At 51.5% G+C, this 14,171-nt stretch overlaps 1 protein-coding gene across 10 annotated transcripts in view; it reads left to right on the plus strand.

Moving 5' to 3' along the window:
- Positions 1-14,171, plus strand: part of REEP1 (receptor accessory protein 1) — a 136,256-nt gene that overhangs the window by 88,229 nt on the left and 33,856 nt on the right. For 5 of the 10 annotated variants that reach the window (XR_012325623.1, XM_073791178.1, XM_033838964.2 and 2 more), the window contains one exon: positions 5,822-5,999. Coding sequence is in view for 8 of the 10 variants with exons in the window: in XM_073791178.1 (XP_073647279.1) it covers positions 5,822-5,999 (178 nt within the window). In the remaining 2 variants the exon portion in view is untranslated. Of the gene's footprint in view, positions 1-5,821; positions 6,000-9,039; positions 9,213-10,570; positions 10,607-13,456; positions 13,528-14,171 lie in introns of those variants that run through there. The other 5 variants (XR_002177741.3, XM_019942216.3, XM_019942219.3 and 2 more) reach the window with 3 other exon arrangements.

The following is a 14,171-nucleotide window of genomic DNA, read 5'->3' on the forward strand; positions in this document are numbered from 1 at the left end:
GCCTCGATGTGGAGCATGTATAGCTGTAGAGGCTAACTGTTTTAGCGAGGTGGAAACCCTGTGGGAATTTAGAAGGAAGTACTAACTCTTTCTTTCAAATATTTGAATCGCCGGTGGGAAATGTGCTCATGCTGGTGGCTTTGTTATCAACTGCCTGACTCACTAAAGCCTTTTGTCTTTATTCTCATTGTCCTCAGTTGAAGGCAGTAGAAACCATGTGAGGTGAGGTGGGCTAAACTTTGTGCTCTGCTGGAGCTCCCTCCTGTCACTTGTGTCCCTGTCACTGGTGTCCCTTCCCCTGTGTGTCCCTCTGGAAAAGAGGACCTCGTCGAGGGCTTGCAACCAAACTTAGTAACTGTTGACTCGGGGTTCTGTGGGCCCTAATGGCAGGTATTCTATTAGTGGTAAATTGTTTTACTTAGAATATCAGCTTTTTAAAGGTCTGGGTTTTCCCAGGAACACACTCCCTCCTCTGACTAAGAAAAGCATCAAAATATAGAAAATTTGCTGTGTGTTAGCTACATGGATTTCTTATTCCTTACAAATTGGGGGAAGGATGAGGAATTAAAGTTCCCAGATTCACAACATTGTAAATCAACTGTACTCCAATAAAAATTAATTGTAAAAATTAAAAAAAAGTTACAGTACCTATACATATAAATTTGGACATAAAAGTACATATAAGTCCCTAAGGTTTATATCTTGAATCCATCTATAAAATTAGAAAAATGTAGTAATTAAATACAAATGAAAAACTACATCAATAAAATTGAAATACAAAAAAGATCTCAGATTAATAGAAAATTCAGTGACACAGTTTACTTTTTTAAATTTACTTTTATTTATTTATTTTTGGCTGCGTTGGGTCTTTGTTCCTGCACACAGGCTTTCTCTGGTTGCGGTGAGCAGGGGCTACTCTTTGTTGCGGTGCGTGGGCTTCTCGTTGTGGTGGCTTCTCTTGTTGCGGAGCACAGGCTCTAAGTGCATGGGCTTCAGTAGTTGCAGCACGTGGGCTCAGTAGTTGCGGCACGCAGGCACTAGAGCGCAGGCTCAGTAGTTGTGGTGCATGGGCTTAGTTGCTCTGCAGCATGTGGGATCTTCCCAGACCAGGGCTTGAACCCGTGTCCCCTGCATTGGCAGGTGGATTCTTAACCACTGTGCCACCAGGGAAGTCCCCACAGTTTACTTCTTAAAGTCCAATTTTCTAAGAGTTTTAGCCAGGAAAAAGAAAAGATTAAAGTAATCAGGAATAGATTCCCCTCCCTTGCCCCCAAGATACTTCTGTGGGATTTCTGGGGCTCTAGGAGCCCAGCTGAGAGAGCCACTGGGCCATATGTTGTTGACGTACCCAGAAAAAAGCAAGGTGAGTCTGTTAAAACAAACAGCATGTAAGCAAGCAGCCACAACAAAACTGGGTAGACCCTGCTTATAATACCGTGGGGAATAAAGAGGTCAAAGTATGACAATACAAGTAGGAGATTAGTTTTCATGGAAGGCTGTGGATGTGTTCCTTTCTGGTCTGTTCTAGAGGCTGGGCTCTAGAGTGCACATGGGCTCAGCTGCCCCGTGGCATGTGGGATCTTAGTTCCCCAACCAGGGATCAAGTTTGTATCCCCTGCATTGGAAGGTAGATTCTTAACCACTGGACCACCAGGGAAGTCCCATCTACTTCTACTTATTAAAAAGACTCTTTTGGAGTCTTTAGACATAGATTTTTCTGTGTGTCACTTTTGTATATGCAATAAAGGATACAGGCACCGTAAACTGATTGAAGTCTTTCTAACCTTCACTTTCAGAATCCGATTCTTCTGAATCACTTTTCAACTCCGCTCCTCAGTATCCGTTTAGGATGAGGCCGCATCACTCTCTGTGCTTTCTAGAGCGTTGGTGATGCAGAGCTTTCGTCTCTGAGATTTTCATCCATGCTGCTGATGCCCATTCTGCCAGTTCTGATGTTGCCACTTTCTTCATCTGACTAGAAGGTGTCAGTAGAACGTGTTCTAGGCAACCTAGACTCAGATTCCTTCTTCAAGTGGATCTTTTTTTAAAAAATCTTTTGGCTGCACCGCACGGCATGTGGGATCTTAGTTCCCTGACCAGGGATTAAACCCAAGCCCCCTGCATTGGAAGGGTGGAGTCTTAACCACTGTGCCACCGGGGAAGTCCCAGTTGGGTCTTAAATGGTTTGTTAACAGTGAACAGTCAGGAGTTTCCATTGTCTGGTCATGCCTTTGGGAATAACAACTAAGTGCATTCATGTGTAGGCAGTGACAACAAAGACAAGGCAACAGCAATCGTAAGACCTTCCCCAGTTTTCAGAGGTGAAAAAATGTATGTCTTGTAATGGACGATAGTTATCCACGAGAAGTCTAGGAGTAAATGGGCACCGTCGGTATTCCAGTGACTTAGTGATGCCAGTGATGTCAAGGCTCCGGGTGGATGTCTCTGCAAGTCTCCTCGTCACAAGGTGGCAGTTCCCATACTCAAAGGCAGAAGGCAGGGAGCAGGGTCAGGCCTTTCTCCTTCTGCATGTGAGAGAGAGAAAATATCTTTCCCAGAAATCCCTTAGCAGATTTCCCCTTACCTCCCATTGGCCAGAACTGCATCACATGGCCATGCATAATAGCTAGGAGGGAGTTTGGGAAATCTGTTTTTTTTTTCTCACCATTTCGAGAACGGAATTGGGAATGACTTTTGGATGGTCAACTAACAGTCTGTCCCACTGTGGTCAAATACATTTGGGATATGCTGAGTCAAACAACCCAAAACACTACGACTTCTCAAAGCTTTTCGTATGTGGCTCATTGAATTATAGAATATGTTTTTAAGCTTTTCCAAATTTAGGGAGTCCAAATTTATTTTCCCAAAAATAAGGAACCCAGTTTTGCAGTATACCAGAGAACCACTCTTGGGCTGTTCCCAGAATAAGAAAACGAAGGTTCTCAGAGCAGAGCTGAATCGGCCGGTGGAATAAGGTCTGTGGAAAGTGAATGGAGATGAGGTTTGGAGTAGAGACTGAGCAGGGCTGAGAGGTTTACAGCTGAGAGGGCTATATTGATTTGAACCGTCTCAGATTGTTTTGATGGGTACGGGCTAATTTGTTTTCAAGAGCCTGTATCCATGCTGCCGTGGTTTCTTCTGAGACAGGACTCAGTCGATACTGAGCTGTTATTATCTCCTTTTCTTTCCTAACCTTTGCCACTTCCTGTCTTCATGATGCTAGTGATACTGGAGCAGGCCAGCTGGCTTCTGGGACTGGAACTGAGTGCTTTGCTGAAATGGTCATGGACATGCCTGCTGCCTCTTTCCCTCAGATACATTGCTGAGCCTTTGTAAGAGCTGGCAGACCCAGGGAAGGAGTTAGTCCGCCACCATTTATTTGGACTTAGAATCATGAAGCCCCTCCTAGTTTTTTTCCCAGAAGTGATCCTTTTTTTTTTTTTTTTTTTGGCTGCCCCCCGCAGCATGTGGGATCTTAGCTCCCCGACCAGGGATTGAACACGTGCCCCCTGTAGTGGAAGCACGGAATCTTAATCACTAGACCTCCAGGGAAGTTCCTAGATGTCATCTGGAACGTTTCTGAGTAGAATAATCATGGGTCATTGGCTGATGGATTTGGAGGGGATTATACTGGGGAGCGGGTCTCCCCCCTCATTTTCTTGCCAAAGACCACCCAGCTGTCATGTCTAGAAGGTGAAGCCTCAAACCCCTTGCCCACCATCGTCCAGGAGCTGTATCTGAGGCAACCAGGGAGATTTCTGCCTTTCTCACATAATGCCCTCCAAACACCCCTTTGCCTGGATTTAGAATTCTAGTTGTATATATTTTTTATTTTATTTTATTTATTTATTTTTAAATCTATTTTTATTTTTGGCTGCGTTGGGTCTTCGTTGCTGCACGTGGGCTTTCTCTAGCTGCGGCGAGGCGGGGGCTACTCTTCGTTGCGGTGCGCGGGCTTCTCATTGTGGCGGCTTCTCTTGTTGCGGAGCACAGGCTGTAGGCACACAGGCTTCAGTTGTTGCAGCACGCAAGCTCAGTAGTTGCGGCACGTGGGCTCTAGGGCGCACAGGCTTCCGTAGTTGTGGTGTGTGGGCTCAGTAGTTGTGGCACACAGGCTTAGTTGCTCTGCGACATGTGGGATCTTCCCGGACCAGGGATCGAACCCGTGTCCCCGGCATTGGCAGATGGATTCTTAACCACTGTGCTACCAGGGAAGTCCTGTATGTATATTTGATTATTTAAATGGTTTTCTTTCTGCTGTTGTTAGTTTCCTGGAGACGTGGTTTTTTAAATATCTTTGTAGGCTGAGAACTTATCATTTTCATATTTTAATGCATCTTTGTTTCATTCTGACATTTTTTCTAAAACTGTCTGCAAGCTCCTTTGTCTTCCCCCGTTGCCTCTAATGAACTCATTCTGTGTTTGCTCCTTTAGCTAACTGACTCTTTTGCTAAAGTTACTTCAGTGAATTACTGTGCTTTGTTGGCTCATTTTCATTACTATTTAAGTAAAGTGAAAAAAAAAATCTCCAAACCCTTCTGCCATCTCTGAAAGCCTCTTAACTAATGCTGTCATGGCCCTTGTTGGTTTCGTCAATCCCACCCCCCAGCCCAGAGCCCTTGTTAGCTGCTCTCGCTGATTTTGTGCTGATTTGCTGGTTCTGTTCTATCTGCGGTGCCTATGGTCCCCACGTCCTCTAGCCCTCTAGGACTACTCTTTCCTTCATTATTCAAATAAAATACCTCCGCCCCCGATCCATGCATGCCATGTACCTATGGGAAGTCTGCATGCCCGTGAGTGTTTCTGAAGATACCCAAGTTTATCAATTTGCCTAGTGGTTACTTGCCTGTCACCTCTTGCTCCGAATCCCAGCCCGGTTCTCAATAATCCACGTCTCCTTACCAGCCCCTCCGCCCTCGGGTTTCCTTCTCCCCCGAACACAGCTCTCCCCCTCCAGCCCCTGAGGCACACCTCAAGCAATGCTGTCATCCCTGTGCCTTCCTTATACTCTTCTCACTTTGACAGATTCTCTCATCCAGACAGCGAGGCCCTTCCCTTTCATAAGTATAATGGATTGATCTTGCTTTTCCTAAACAAAAGAACAGTTTCCCCCGAGACAGCTTCTGTGGCTCCTTGAGAATGAGAAATGGTTACGGTCAACAGTGTTTTGTCGCGTGTGTGTCTTTCTTTAATATCATCTTTTTCCTTCCTGATGCGTTACTTTGGGTATTTTATGGAGCTCAAAGGTGACAGTGGCAGTCAGTGTGACTCACGGACAGTCGTGTGAACAGATAAAAGAAATGGCTGTTGTCACACGTTTAAAAAATACTGTCTGCATTTTATTTCCTTTGAAAAGAGTAAGGACTGAGCACATAGATTATGAAGTTCTGATATTCTAGCCAGATCCTTGTGTCCTGGGAACGGAGCAAAATGTAGCTCTATAAGGATTTTGATTTATGTAAAGCCCGAGAAGCCGCAGACAAGCCCTGTAGAGTAGGAACCGAAGGCAGCAGTCGTTTCCTCGGCCCTGAGTCTGGCCGAGGCTCGGGCTTATTGTGGGGGGCGTCTGAAGGAGAGGAAGGAGCCTGGAGCCAGAAGAACAATTCCTGAGCCCACAGGAGGCCCTAGAACATTCTGGGCCTGGATCCCCTCAGTGTCCCCTGCAAGTACACCAAGCAGCTGCCCCTCTGCAGAGTATTCCAGGGGACTGGCCTCCACCTGGCTGACCATCAGAGCCCCCCTCGGTTGCGTTCGCCCGCCACAGCTGCCCCGGTCTGTGGGGCAGGCCTCTGACGTGTGCCCCGTCCTGTGTTGTGTCCAGGGACAGGGTGCCTTATCAGAGAGACTCCGGAGCTTCAGCATGCAGGATCTCTCCACCATCAGGGGAGACGGCGCCCCTGCTCCCTCCGGCCCCCCGCCACCGGGGCCCGGGCGGGCCAGCGGCAAACACGGCCAGCCTAAGATGTCCAGGAGTGCTTCCGAGAGCGCTGGCAGCTCAGGTAGGTGTCACTTCCCTTCCCCTCTTTTCCACCTCGTAGGCCTTGCTTTCGTGAAGGGAGACCCAGGCCCCCCTAGGGCCCTTGCCCCAAGGACTCGCCACCCATACAGACGTCCATCAGACCGTGCCAGGCCAGCCAAGGGGCAGAGCACCACTTGGGCCAGGGCAGAGGGCTGGCCTTGGGGACTCTGATCAGGGGCAGGGTTGGGTCACCTGCACCAAAGGGCCCCATCTCCTCCATCTGATTATGTGGGGGTGGGGGTGTTGAGTAGTAGTACCTGGACCAAGCCTAGAGGCGACAGGCCCAGCTGGACCTGGGCCAAGGCAGCTTTCTCTGTGTTCTTCTTCTCTGACCCCACACTCCCAGGAGGGCTTACCTGTCGTGAGCACCTGAGTGTCTCCTCCCACCCAGCCAGGGCTTACAGCACAGTATCCCTTTTCCCTGCACAGTATTTCCTGTCCTGTCTCTCACTCTACCATCTCCTCCCCTCCCTGAGCCACCATGCCCCATGCATAACCTCGGCCACCACATGCAAACGCCACACTAGCTCTGAGGTCTAATTCCTGTGGAGGCCAGGGCTTTACGGAAACCACACCTCTACCTCGATGTCTACCCCTGGTAGAGGGGTACCTGGGCCAGGATTGGCCTGGAACTTCGTTTAAAAGTGCAGAGTCCTGGGCCCCCCCCACCGGGGGATTCAGTAGGTCTAGGGTGAGCCCCTGGTGTGTGATGCTGTCGAGGTTGCAGCCACATTTGGGACTCACTGACGTCTGATCCCTCAGTGGGTTTTGGGCTTGTGGAAGGTAGGGGCAGGGATTAGAGGGCTACGGAGTTGGACCGGGACTCGGTTTCCCAGACTGTTCCTTGGGAAGATTACGGGGCTTGGCTTTTGGGAGCTGAGCACTGCTGCTGCCAGCAGAAGGTTGATGGGGAAGGGGCTGCAGGGATCGTTCTGGATCATCACCTCCGCCCCTCCACCTTGCTGGGAAATTGAGCCTGGGGGCTGAAATTGGGCCACTATTGGAATCTCTGGCTGTGACATGTGCAGGTGGTTAGCCTGCCCTTAAATGTGTAAACAGGGACCTCCAGGCCACCTAGACCTAGACTGTGTGCTGTGAGGTGCAGCCTACAGGGGCATCTCAGTCCTGCACCTGGGGTCCTTCCAGGCCCCACCTGACTTGAGGGTCTAAGACATGGATGGGAAAGAGGGAGCCTCACCACTGCCCTGGGAATGACAACCCATGCTCCCCTCCAGGGAAAGGAGAACAGCTCAGGGCCCGGCCCAGCGTCTGCCACGTTCCAACCCTTTCAGGAATGGCCTCTCTACCCCCGGCCCCGGGATTGAAGAATGTGGCTTTTCTGTTGGAAGGGAGAGATTTTAACCCTAGCAGGGCTGGGGAGGTGGAGGCTTGGCCATGGGGGTGAGGTCTACCTCAGGTAGGGGAACCCTGTCCCTGTGCCAGGGGAGCTTAGCATGGAATCCCAAAAGGCCAGGCAGGAGGGGACCTCGGGGATCACTCAGTCTAATCCTCTGATTTTGCCAATGAAGAGACAAAGGCCCAGGGAAGGGAGCTGTCACCAGGGTTGCCCGCCGGTGGCATTCTCCTGTGGCCCCCTGACTCCTAGGCCAGGGCCTTCTCTCCACTCACCTGCTGGCCGTCAGGTTTCCCTGAGCATCTACAGCTTCTGACCTCCTGGGCACCGTCGCAGAAATAGGGATGCGAAATGCAATTAGATATCGCCTCCACCCTCGGTCAGCTTCCCGGCTACGAAGCCTCAAATGAAAGCTGTCATTGGAAGAAAAAGGGCCCCAGTTCTCTGAAGCTCAGTGGGCAGAGCTAGAACCAGTGGGGTCCAGTTCCAAGGGGGTAGCCACTTACCAGCTGTGTGGCCCGGGCAAGCTGTTTATCCTCTCTGCACTGCAGATTCTTTATCGAAACACAGGGAATGACGAGCCCCATTTGTAGGGTTGTCGTGAGGATTCAACCAAAATAATCCATGTAAAGGTGCTTACGGTCATGCCTGGCACTCGAGGTCGTAGCTGCTGCCAGTTTTGTTCTTCTTGTTGATATCTAACTCACCTACGAAAGCACTTTATAATATGAAAGTATCCGGGACAGAAATGGGCTGCCTTGTGAGATAGTGAGATTCCTGACATTGCAAGGGCCCAAACCAAAGTCAACTAGTCATATACCAAAGCTCTAGGGAGGGATTCCTGCTTTGGCTAGGAAGTGGGCCTAGGTGGCCCTACAGTCCCTTTCCCTCTTAGAGTCTATATTGTCATTATAGAGGTGAACGAAGCAGAGGAAGTAGGCTCAGAGAGGTCACACGCTGTGCCAAGGCCACACAGGACTGGAAGCCAGGCCTCCTGCCTACACCTGCCCTTGGCGGATGATTCGTGACAGCTTCAGAACTAGGAAGGAGAGAGGTTTGGTAGGATCTAAAAGGCGATGGATATATTACTCAGCCGTAAAAAGGAATGAAATTTTGCCATTTGTGACAACATGGATGGACCTGACGGTATTACGCTTAGTGAAATAAGTCAGACAGAGAAAGACAAATACTGTATGTTTTCATTTATATGTGGAATCTAAACAATGAAACAAACAAATGAATATAACAAAACAGAAACAGACTCAGAGATACTGAGAACAGACCGGTGGTTGCCAGAGGGGAGAGTGGTGGCCGGGAGGCGTAAAATGGGTGGAGAGGATTAAGAGCTACAAACTACCAGATATCAAATAGATGGGCTACAAGGATGCAATGCACGGCACAGGAATATAGCCATCATGATTTATAGTGTCTGCATACGGAGTACGATCTATAAAAATATTGAATTACTGCACCTGTACACCTGAAACTAATATAATATTGTAAGTCAACTATACTTCAATACGGGAAAAAAAAAAAAAAGGCGATGGGAGGCGTCCCCTGGGCTTTGAACATCTTCCCAGACAATCACTAGATGGAAGCGGATTTGGGCTGATTTGTTTGGTTCTGACCTGCTGCCCTCCGTCCTCTGCTGTGCCCCGTGGGGCAGGAGCAGCGCTCTGGTTGCAGGTGTGCAGGCCAAGCGGGTGGAGTTTGCAGAGAACCAGAGAGCCCGCTGTGCTACCACACGACCTGCTCTCCTCACGGCCTGCCCTTGGCCGTGGCGCCTGTGACTTCAGGGGGCCGGCAAGGGAGGTGCTGACCTAGCAGGGAGGGCAGGGACCATTGGCCCTCGCCCTGGCTGTTCTGGGCCTAAAATAAAAGTCATCTCCGAAAGAAAGACCAGTGAAAGATGGCCCAGGATCTGGGCGTGGGGCAAAAGCACCCAGATCAGAGGCTCTGGGGCTGTCGTAACCCCAGAGTGGAGGGTGCGGGTGCCTGGGAGGGAGTCAGCCGAAGGAGGCCCAGCTTTGTGCACCCTCCCAGCACCCAGCCTCGGACGCCAGGCGTGGTCGGGTCGGGGAAACGGCCCCCAGTCTGGGCTGAGTGACCCCGGGCCTGCGCAGAGACGGTAAATGCAACACAGCGAGGCAGACGTCAACAAGCAGTCACCACACTTGTTCCCTCTGGGCCTGGATTCAGTCAGAAGCTTCCTCAGAATGATACCCCAGGCGGCTGCTATCAGAGGATTTGACCTTGGCACAGAAAACGAGCTCCGTTGCCTTCAGGTTTCCTCTGGAGAAGAGGCGCAAGAATCCCTACCCCTCCTACATCTTAGGCTTGTGAGGAGAGCAGTCACAAGGCACAGGGCTCATGTGCAAGCCCTGGCAGGTAGCACCTGTTGCGGGCGGGCTGGGAGAGGATGGGCAAGACGCGGTGGCTGCCCCCCCGCGGAGTTGTGTGCAGCGTTGGAAGCAACAGTTTCAAAGTACATATAGGTAGAGTTTGAAAACACGAGGCCTAGTGAAAAAAGTACAAAACGGAATAAGATATTATATAACAATTTATGTAAAATAAAAATATAGGCCCATTGGTGTAAAATAACACTATGCAGTTTGCATCGCCCACCCTGCAGAATGGACTGGGAGGCGTTTTGTCAGACGCCATTTATTGAAAGTCTGGCACTGAACCCCAGGAAGGGTACAAGGGAGTTGAAAAAATGATCCTTGCCTTCCATGAACTTGGAGACAGCCTGTATTTAGTGAGCACCTACTGCATACCAAGGCCCAGATGTGCACCAAGACCAATGGACTGTGTAAGGTAGCAGCCAATTAGCTGTTTGAGCACTTTGAGGGTTCAGCGGTCAGTTTCCTGCAGGTCATTCTGAACTGGGAGACAGACAGAGGAGGGGCATCTGGGCAAGCACAGTTGGAGTTATTTCTCAGAGGAAACTTTGACGTCACCCTCTGCCTTCCCTTGGGCTGCTGGACACAAGGACTGACCTCCGTGGGCCAGGCAAGGTCATTTTCTAGCACCCGAGAGGAAGCTGGATCTGGAATGATCCCCTCCGCCACCTCGGTATCTCTACAGAGACCCACATTCCTGGGACCCCTGTATTGAACACACTGGGATCCCCACATCTCCCTGGGACCTCCCGGTTTGCCTGGGGGCTATCACTGATGGTGCCCCCATTCCCACAGTGTGTACCTGCTGCTTCACCTGCAGGACCTGGAAAGGTGAGTAGACAGCCAGCATCTCTGCAGCGTGCGGGACTCGCCTCGGGACGAGGCTCTAACCATGAGCTGGTGTCAGACCTGGGGGCTCCCTTTCAGCTGCAGGGTCTGGGGGGGTGGAGTCAGGAGGTTACCTCCTCCAAACAGCAAACATGTATTACCCTACAGTGAAGCCAGGCTAGACGTTTGGGAGCGGCTTAACTGGGTGGTCTGGCTCAGGGACTCTCAGGAGTTCCGGTCAGGATGTCGGCCAGGGCTGCAGCCATCTGAAGGCTTGACTGAAGATGGCTGTCTTGTGACTGTTGGCTGGAGGCCTCAGGTCCTCACCACGTGGGCCTCTCTGGGGCTGCCTGCGCATCCTTACGACATGGCAGCTGGCTTCACCCAGAGTGAGTGATGCAGGAGAGAGAGCGCAAGCGGGAAGCCACAGTACCTTTTAGGACCTGGTCAGAAGTCACACACCACCACTTCTGCCTTATTCTGTTTGCTGGAAGTGAGTCATTAAGTCCAGCCCACACTCAAGGGGAGGGGAATTCATCTCCACCTCTTGAAGGGAGGAGCGTCAAAGGATGTGTGGAGCTATTTTAAAACCATCCCAGGGTCATAGTTCCTTGTGCTCTGGGTGATGATGACATAGGCACTTACCCAGCTCCTCTGAAGTGCTGGAGCCCCAGGGGTTTCGGTCCTTGTGCAGCCAAGGGAGCCCTGGTCCTGCTTTGCCACTTAACCAGCTGTGTAAGTATGTGCGAATCACCTAACCACCCTAAGCCTTGATTTGCTTCAAATAGAGAGAAAGATCCCCGCTTCCCCACTTCACTGTGCTGTTGTGAAAATGTCTGTGGAAGGACTTTGTGAAGGGTGGTGATGGTGATTACTGTTAGAGCCAGGGGACCTCAGGGAGCCCGGCCGGCCCCTGCTGCCACCCTCCCTGGGTGTGGGTGATAGCTTAGCCACGTGGTTCTCTCCTGACCTGCTCCCGCGCTTTCCCTGACCTTAACTAGACACACGAGGGACCAGAAATGGTGCTGGGCTAACCCAGCCCCCTTTGCTCCCCCCGCACCAAGGAGGTGCCTTTGGCTCAGAAGGCGAGAGGGGCCGCCCCTGGCCTGCAGCTGCTGGCTGGTGTGAGGGGAGGAGAGAAGCACGTCTGGCGCCCTTGTTGCCTGTGCCCCCTGCCCCGGTGCCACTGAGACGTGGCTCGCGCCTCCCATATCGGTGGTGGGAGAAGGGTCCTGTTTTCCCTTTAGTTCTTCAGTTTTAAGACCTTTCAATGCTAAGGTTTTCAAAGGTCTGTAGAAGACATGGGGGTTTTGGAGGCCATAAACCTAACGAGAACAGATGGTCCAAGGAGTCCTGAGCAGGGCTGCGGAGACCAGCATCGTGCTGGAACAGAGGAGTGTATATATGCTCAGCAAGGATAAAAGAAACGGAGGGGCTGCACGCAGCTGTTTCCAGCGCTAGCGGCCAAGACTCGGGCCTGGTGGCCGTACTAGTTTGTGGGAAACAACCCCAGCGTCCCGGGCAATTATGGTTATTTCTGTCTAGTCACCCCTTAAAATTTTGTGTCTGTAAATTCCATGAGCCGTTCAGAACGCCTCTCCTTCCGGGATCTTGTCACTTGGGGGACCGGGGAGAGGAGAGCTGCCTTCTCCTCCGTTCTTGCCTCGCGGGCCTGTTCCGTGCTGCTGTCTGCATGGGGAAGCCCTCCCCTCCCCATGACCCCTGGTGGTTTCATAATCAGAGGCTGCCTTTCCAGTACGTTTAAATAGAATTACAGCTGATTGTGGGAACTGAGTCGAGTTCGGTCTTCCTGGGAGCTGCGGGGATGGGGGCTTCTTGGGGACTGGACAGCAGGTGGGGCTCGGTGGAGGCCTCCGGCTGGGGTGGCCCTGCTCACGGTTGTGATCTGGGAGCCTTTGCCGCAGCCCTGCCTTTTCTTGGCCCTCTTGACACCCAGGGCCCTGGAGTTCTTCCCCGTCTCCCTAAGGTCTTCTTGCGAGGAACCTCTGTGATGGTGGGAAAACCCCTTGGCCCTCCAGACCTCAGTCTCCTCCTCTGTAAAGTGGGGGTGGGGGGTGGGGGTGGTTTGAGCTCGCTGCCCCTGGGGGCCCTTCCAGTTCTGACCCGTTTTCTGCGGGTGAAGGATGCTGAGTGTGAAGTGTCAGCAGACGGTGTTGGGGGAGGTTGGTCTCACGCCCGGGGCTGGGGCAGTGATGCTGGGAGAGAGGATTTCAGGGGGTCACAGACGCTTAGGTCGGAGGGGCCCTCCTGGTCCCCTGAAACGATTTCTATCTGTGCGTCTCGGGCCCCAGGAGAACATTCTGCTCCATTCCCGCCCATCTGTTAATCGTTTCCTGTTGTCTCCTGCACATCTGTCTCTCTTTTTCTGTGCTTCTGTTATTCTCTCTCTCTCTCCTGCTCATACCTACCGCCCTTTCTCCCCTCTTTTCTCTCTACCTGCCTTAATGTTACATAGAGCTGAAAACTGAATTCTATTACTGCTTGAAATTAGTCATAGAGGTGGGGTTTTTTTTTTTTCCTTTTTTTTAAAAAAATCAAGTGTATGGGACATATAAAAAGCAGAGTCATCTCTTTATCCTCTCTATTAAAAGAAAGAGAGAATTGCATCTTTCTTGAGGGTGGCCCCGCGGGAGTTTCTTTCCGCAGCAGCCGGAGCCGTCAGAGGTTTGGAGCGCGGGCAGAGAGTGAGCGTGTGTCCGTGTGTGTATACCTGTGTGTGTGCACGAACACTCACACGTGTGTGTGAGTTTCATCCCCAGAGGTCCTTCCCTAACAGAATATTCTCTTCTTTCTCCTCGGTGGCTGTCGGGGACGCTGATGTGAGTGTTCCAGATGGGCGTGCTCTCCTCCAGATGCCTTTGCTGACTTTCGTGAACGGCTCCCACTAACGTGTGCTGCGGGGGAGTGTTTGCTAACCCGGGGTGTTTGCTGCACTGGTGGGATGGGTGGGGGGGCCCCGGGGCTCCTGCAGAAGGATCAGCTCGGCCTTGGAGGGCTGGGAGTTTCTCCCTCCCTGGCCTCTCCATGGAGAGAAGAGGTGCAGCTGCTTCCTAGCCTGCTGTAGACACGTTTGCTAATACAGAACGTCAGTCAAGGCCACACACTCACTCCCCTGCTGTGGAAAGTAAGGGCGACCCCTGTCCTTTCCTAGAGGCCGCGCAGCCTCGGGCACCATGGTCAGCTCTGCGGGCTCAAGGCCTTGGCTGCCGTTCCTTGAGATTTGGAGGTGGTTTTGGCCATGACCTTGCATGAGATGTTCCTCATACAAGTTGTCTTCAGGAGCCGTCAGAGTATTAAGATGTGGGCAGCAGTACCCTTCTGGGTGAGAACCTGTTCAGTCACAAATTCTATTTGGATCTACAGGGAGAGGAGTGCTGGGGCCCACCATCGAATTTTCCGCCCAGCCACTCACCTTTGTCCTGGTGCCCATCTTGGTGGGACCAGGTTCTGTGGGGTTTACATCTTCATTTATACGCCTCCCTGTTCCACAAAGGATTTCAGTCTGGTTGTGGAAATACAGATGATAAATTGGACCAACTAAGAAAAA

The sequence above is a fragment of the Tursiops truncatus genome, chromosome 14 (genome assembly GCF_011762595.2).
Source record: "Tursiops truncatus isolate mTurTru1 chromosome 14, mTurTru1.mat.Y, whole genome shotgun sequence".
Lineage (NCBI taxonomy): Eukaryota > Metazoa > Chordata > Mammalia > Artiodactyla > Delphinidae > Tursiops > Tursiops truncatus.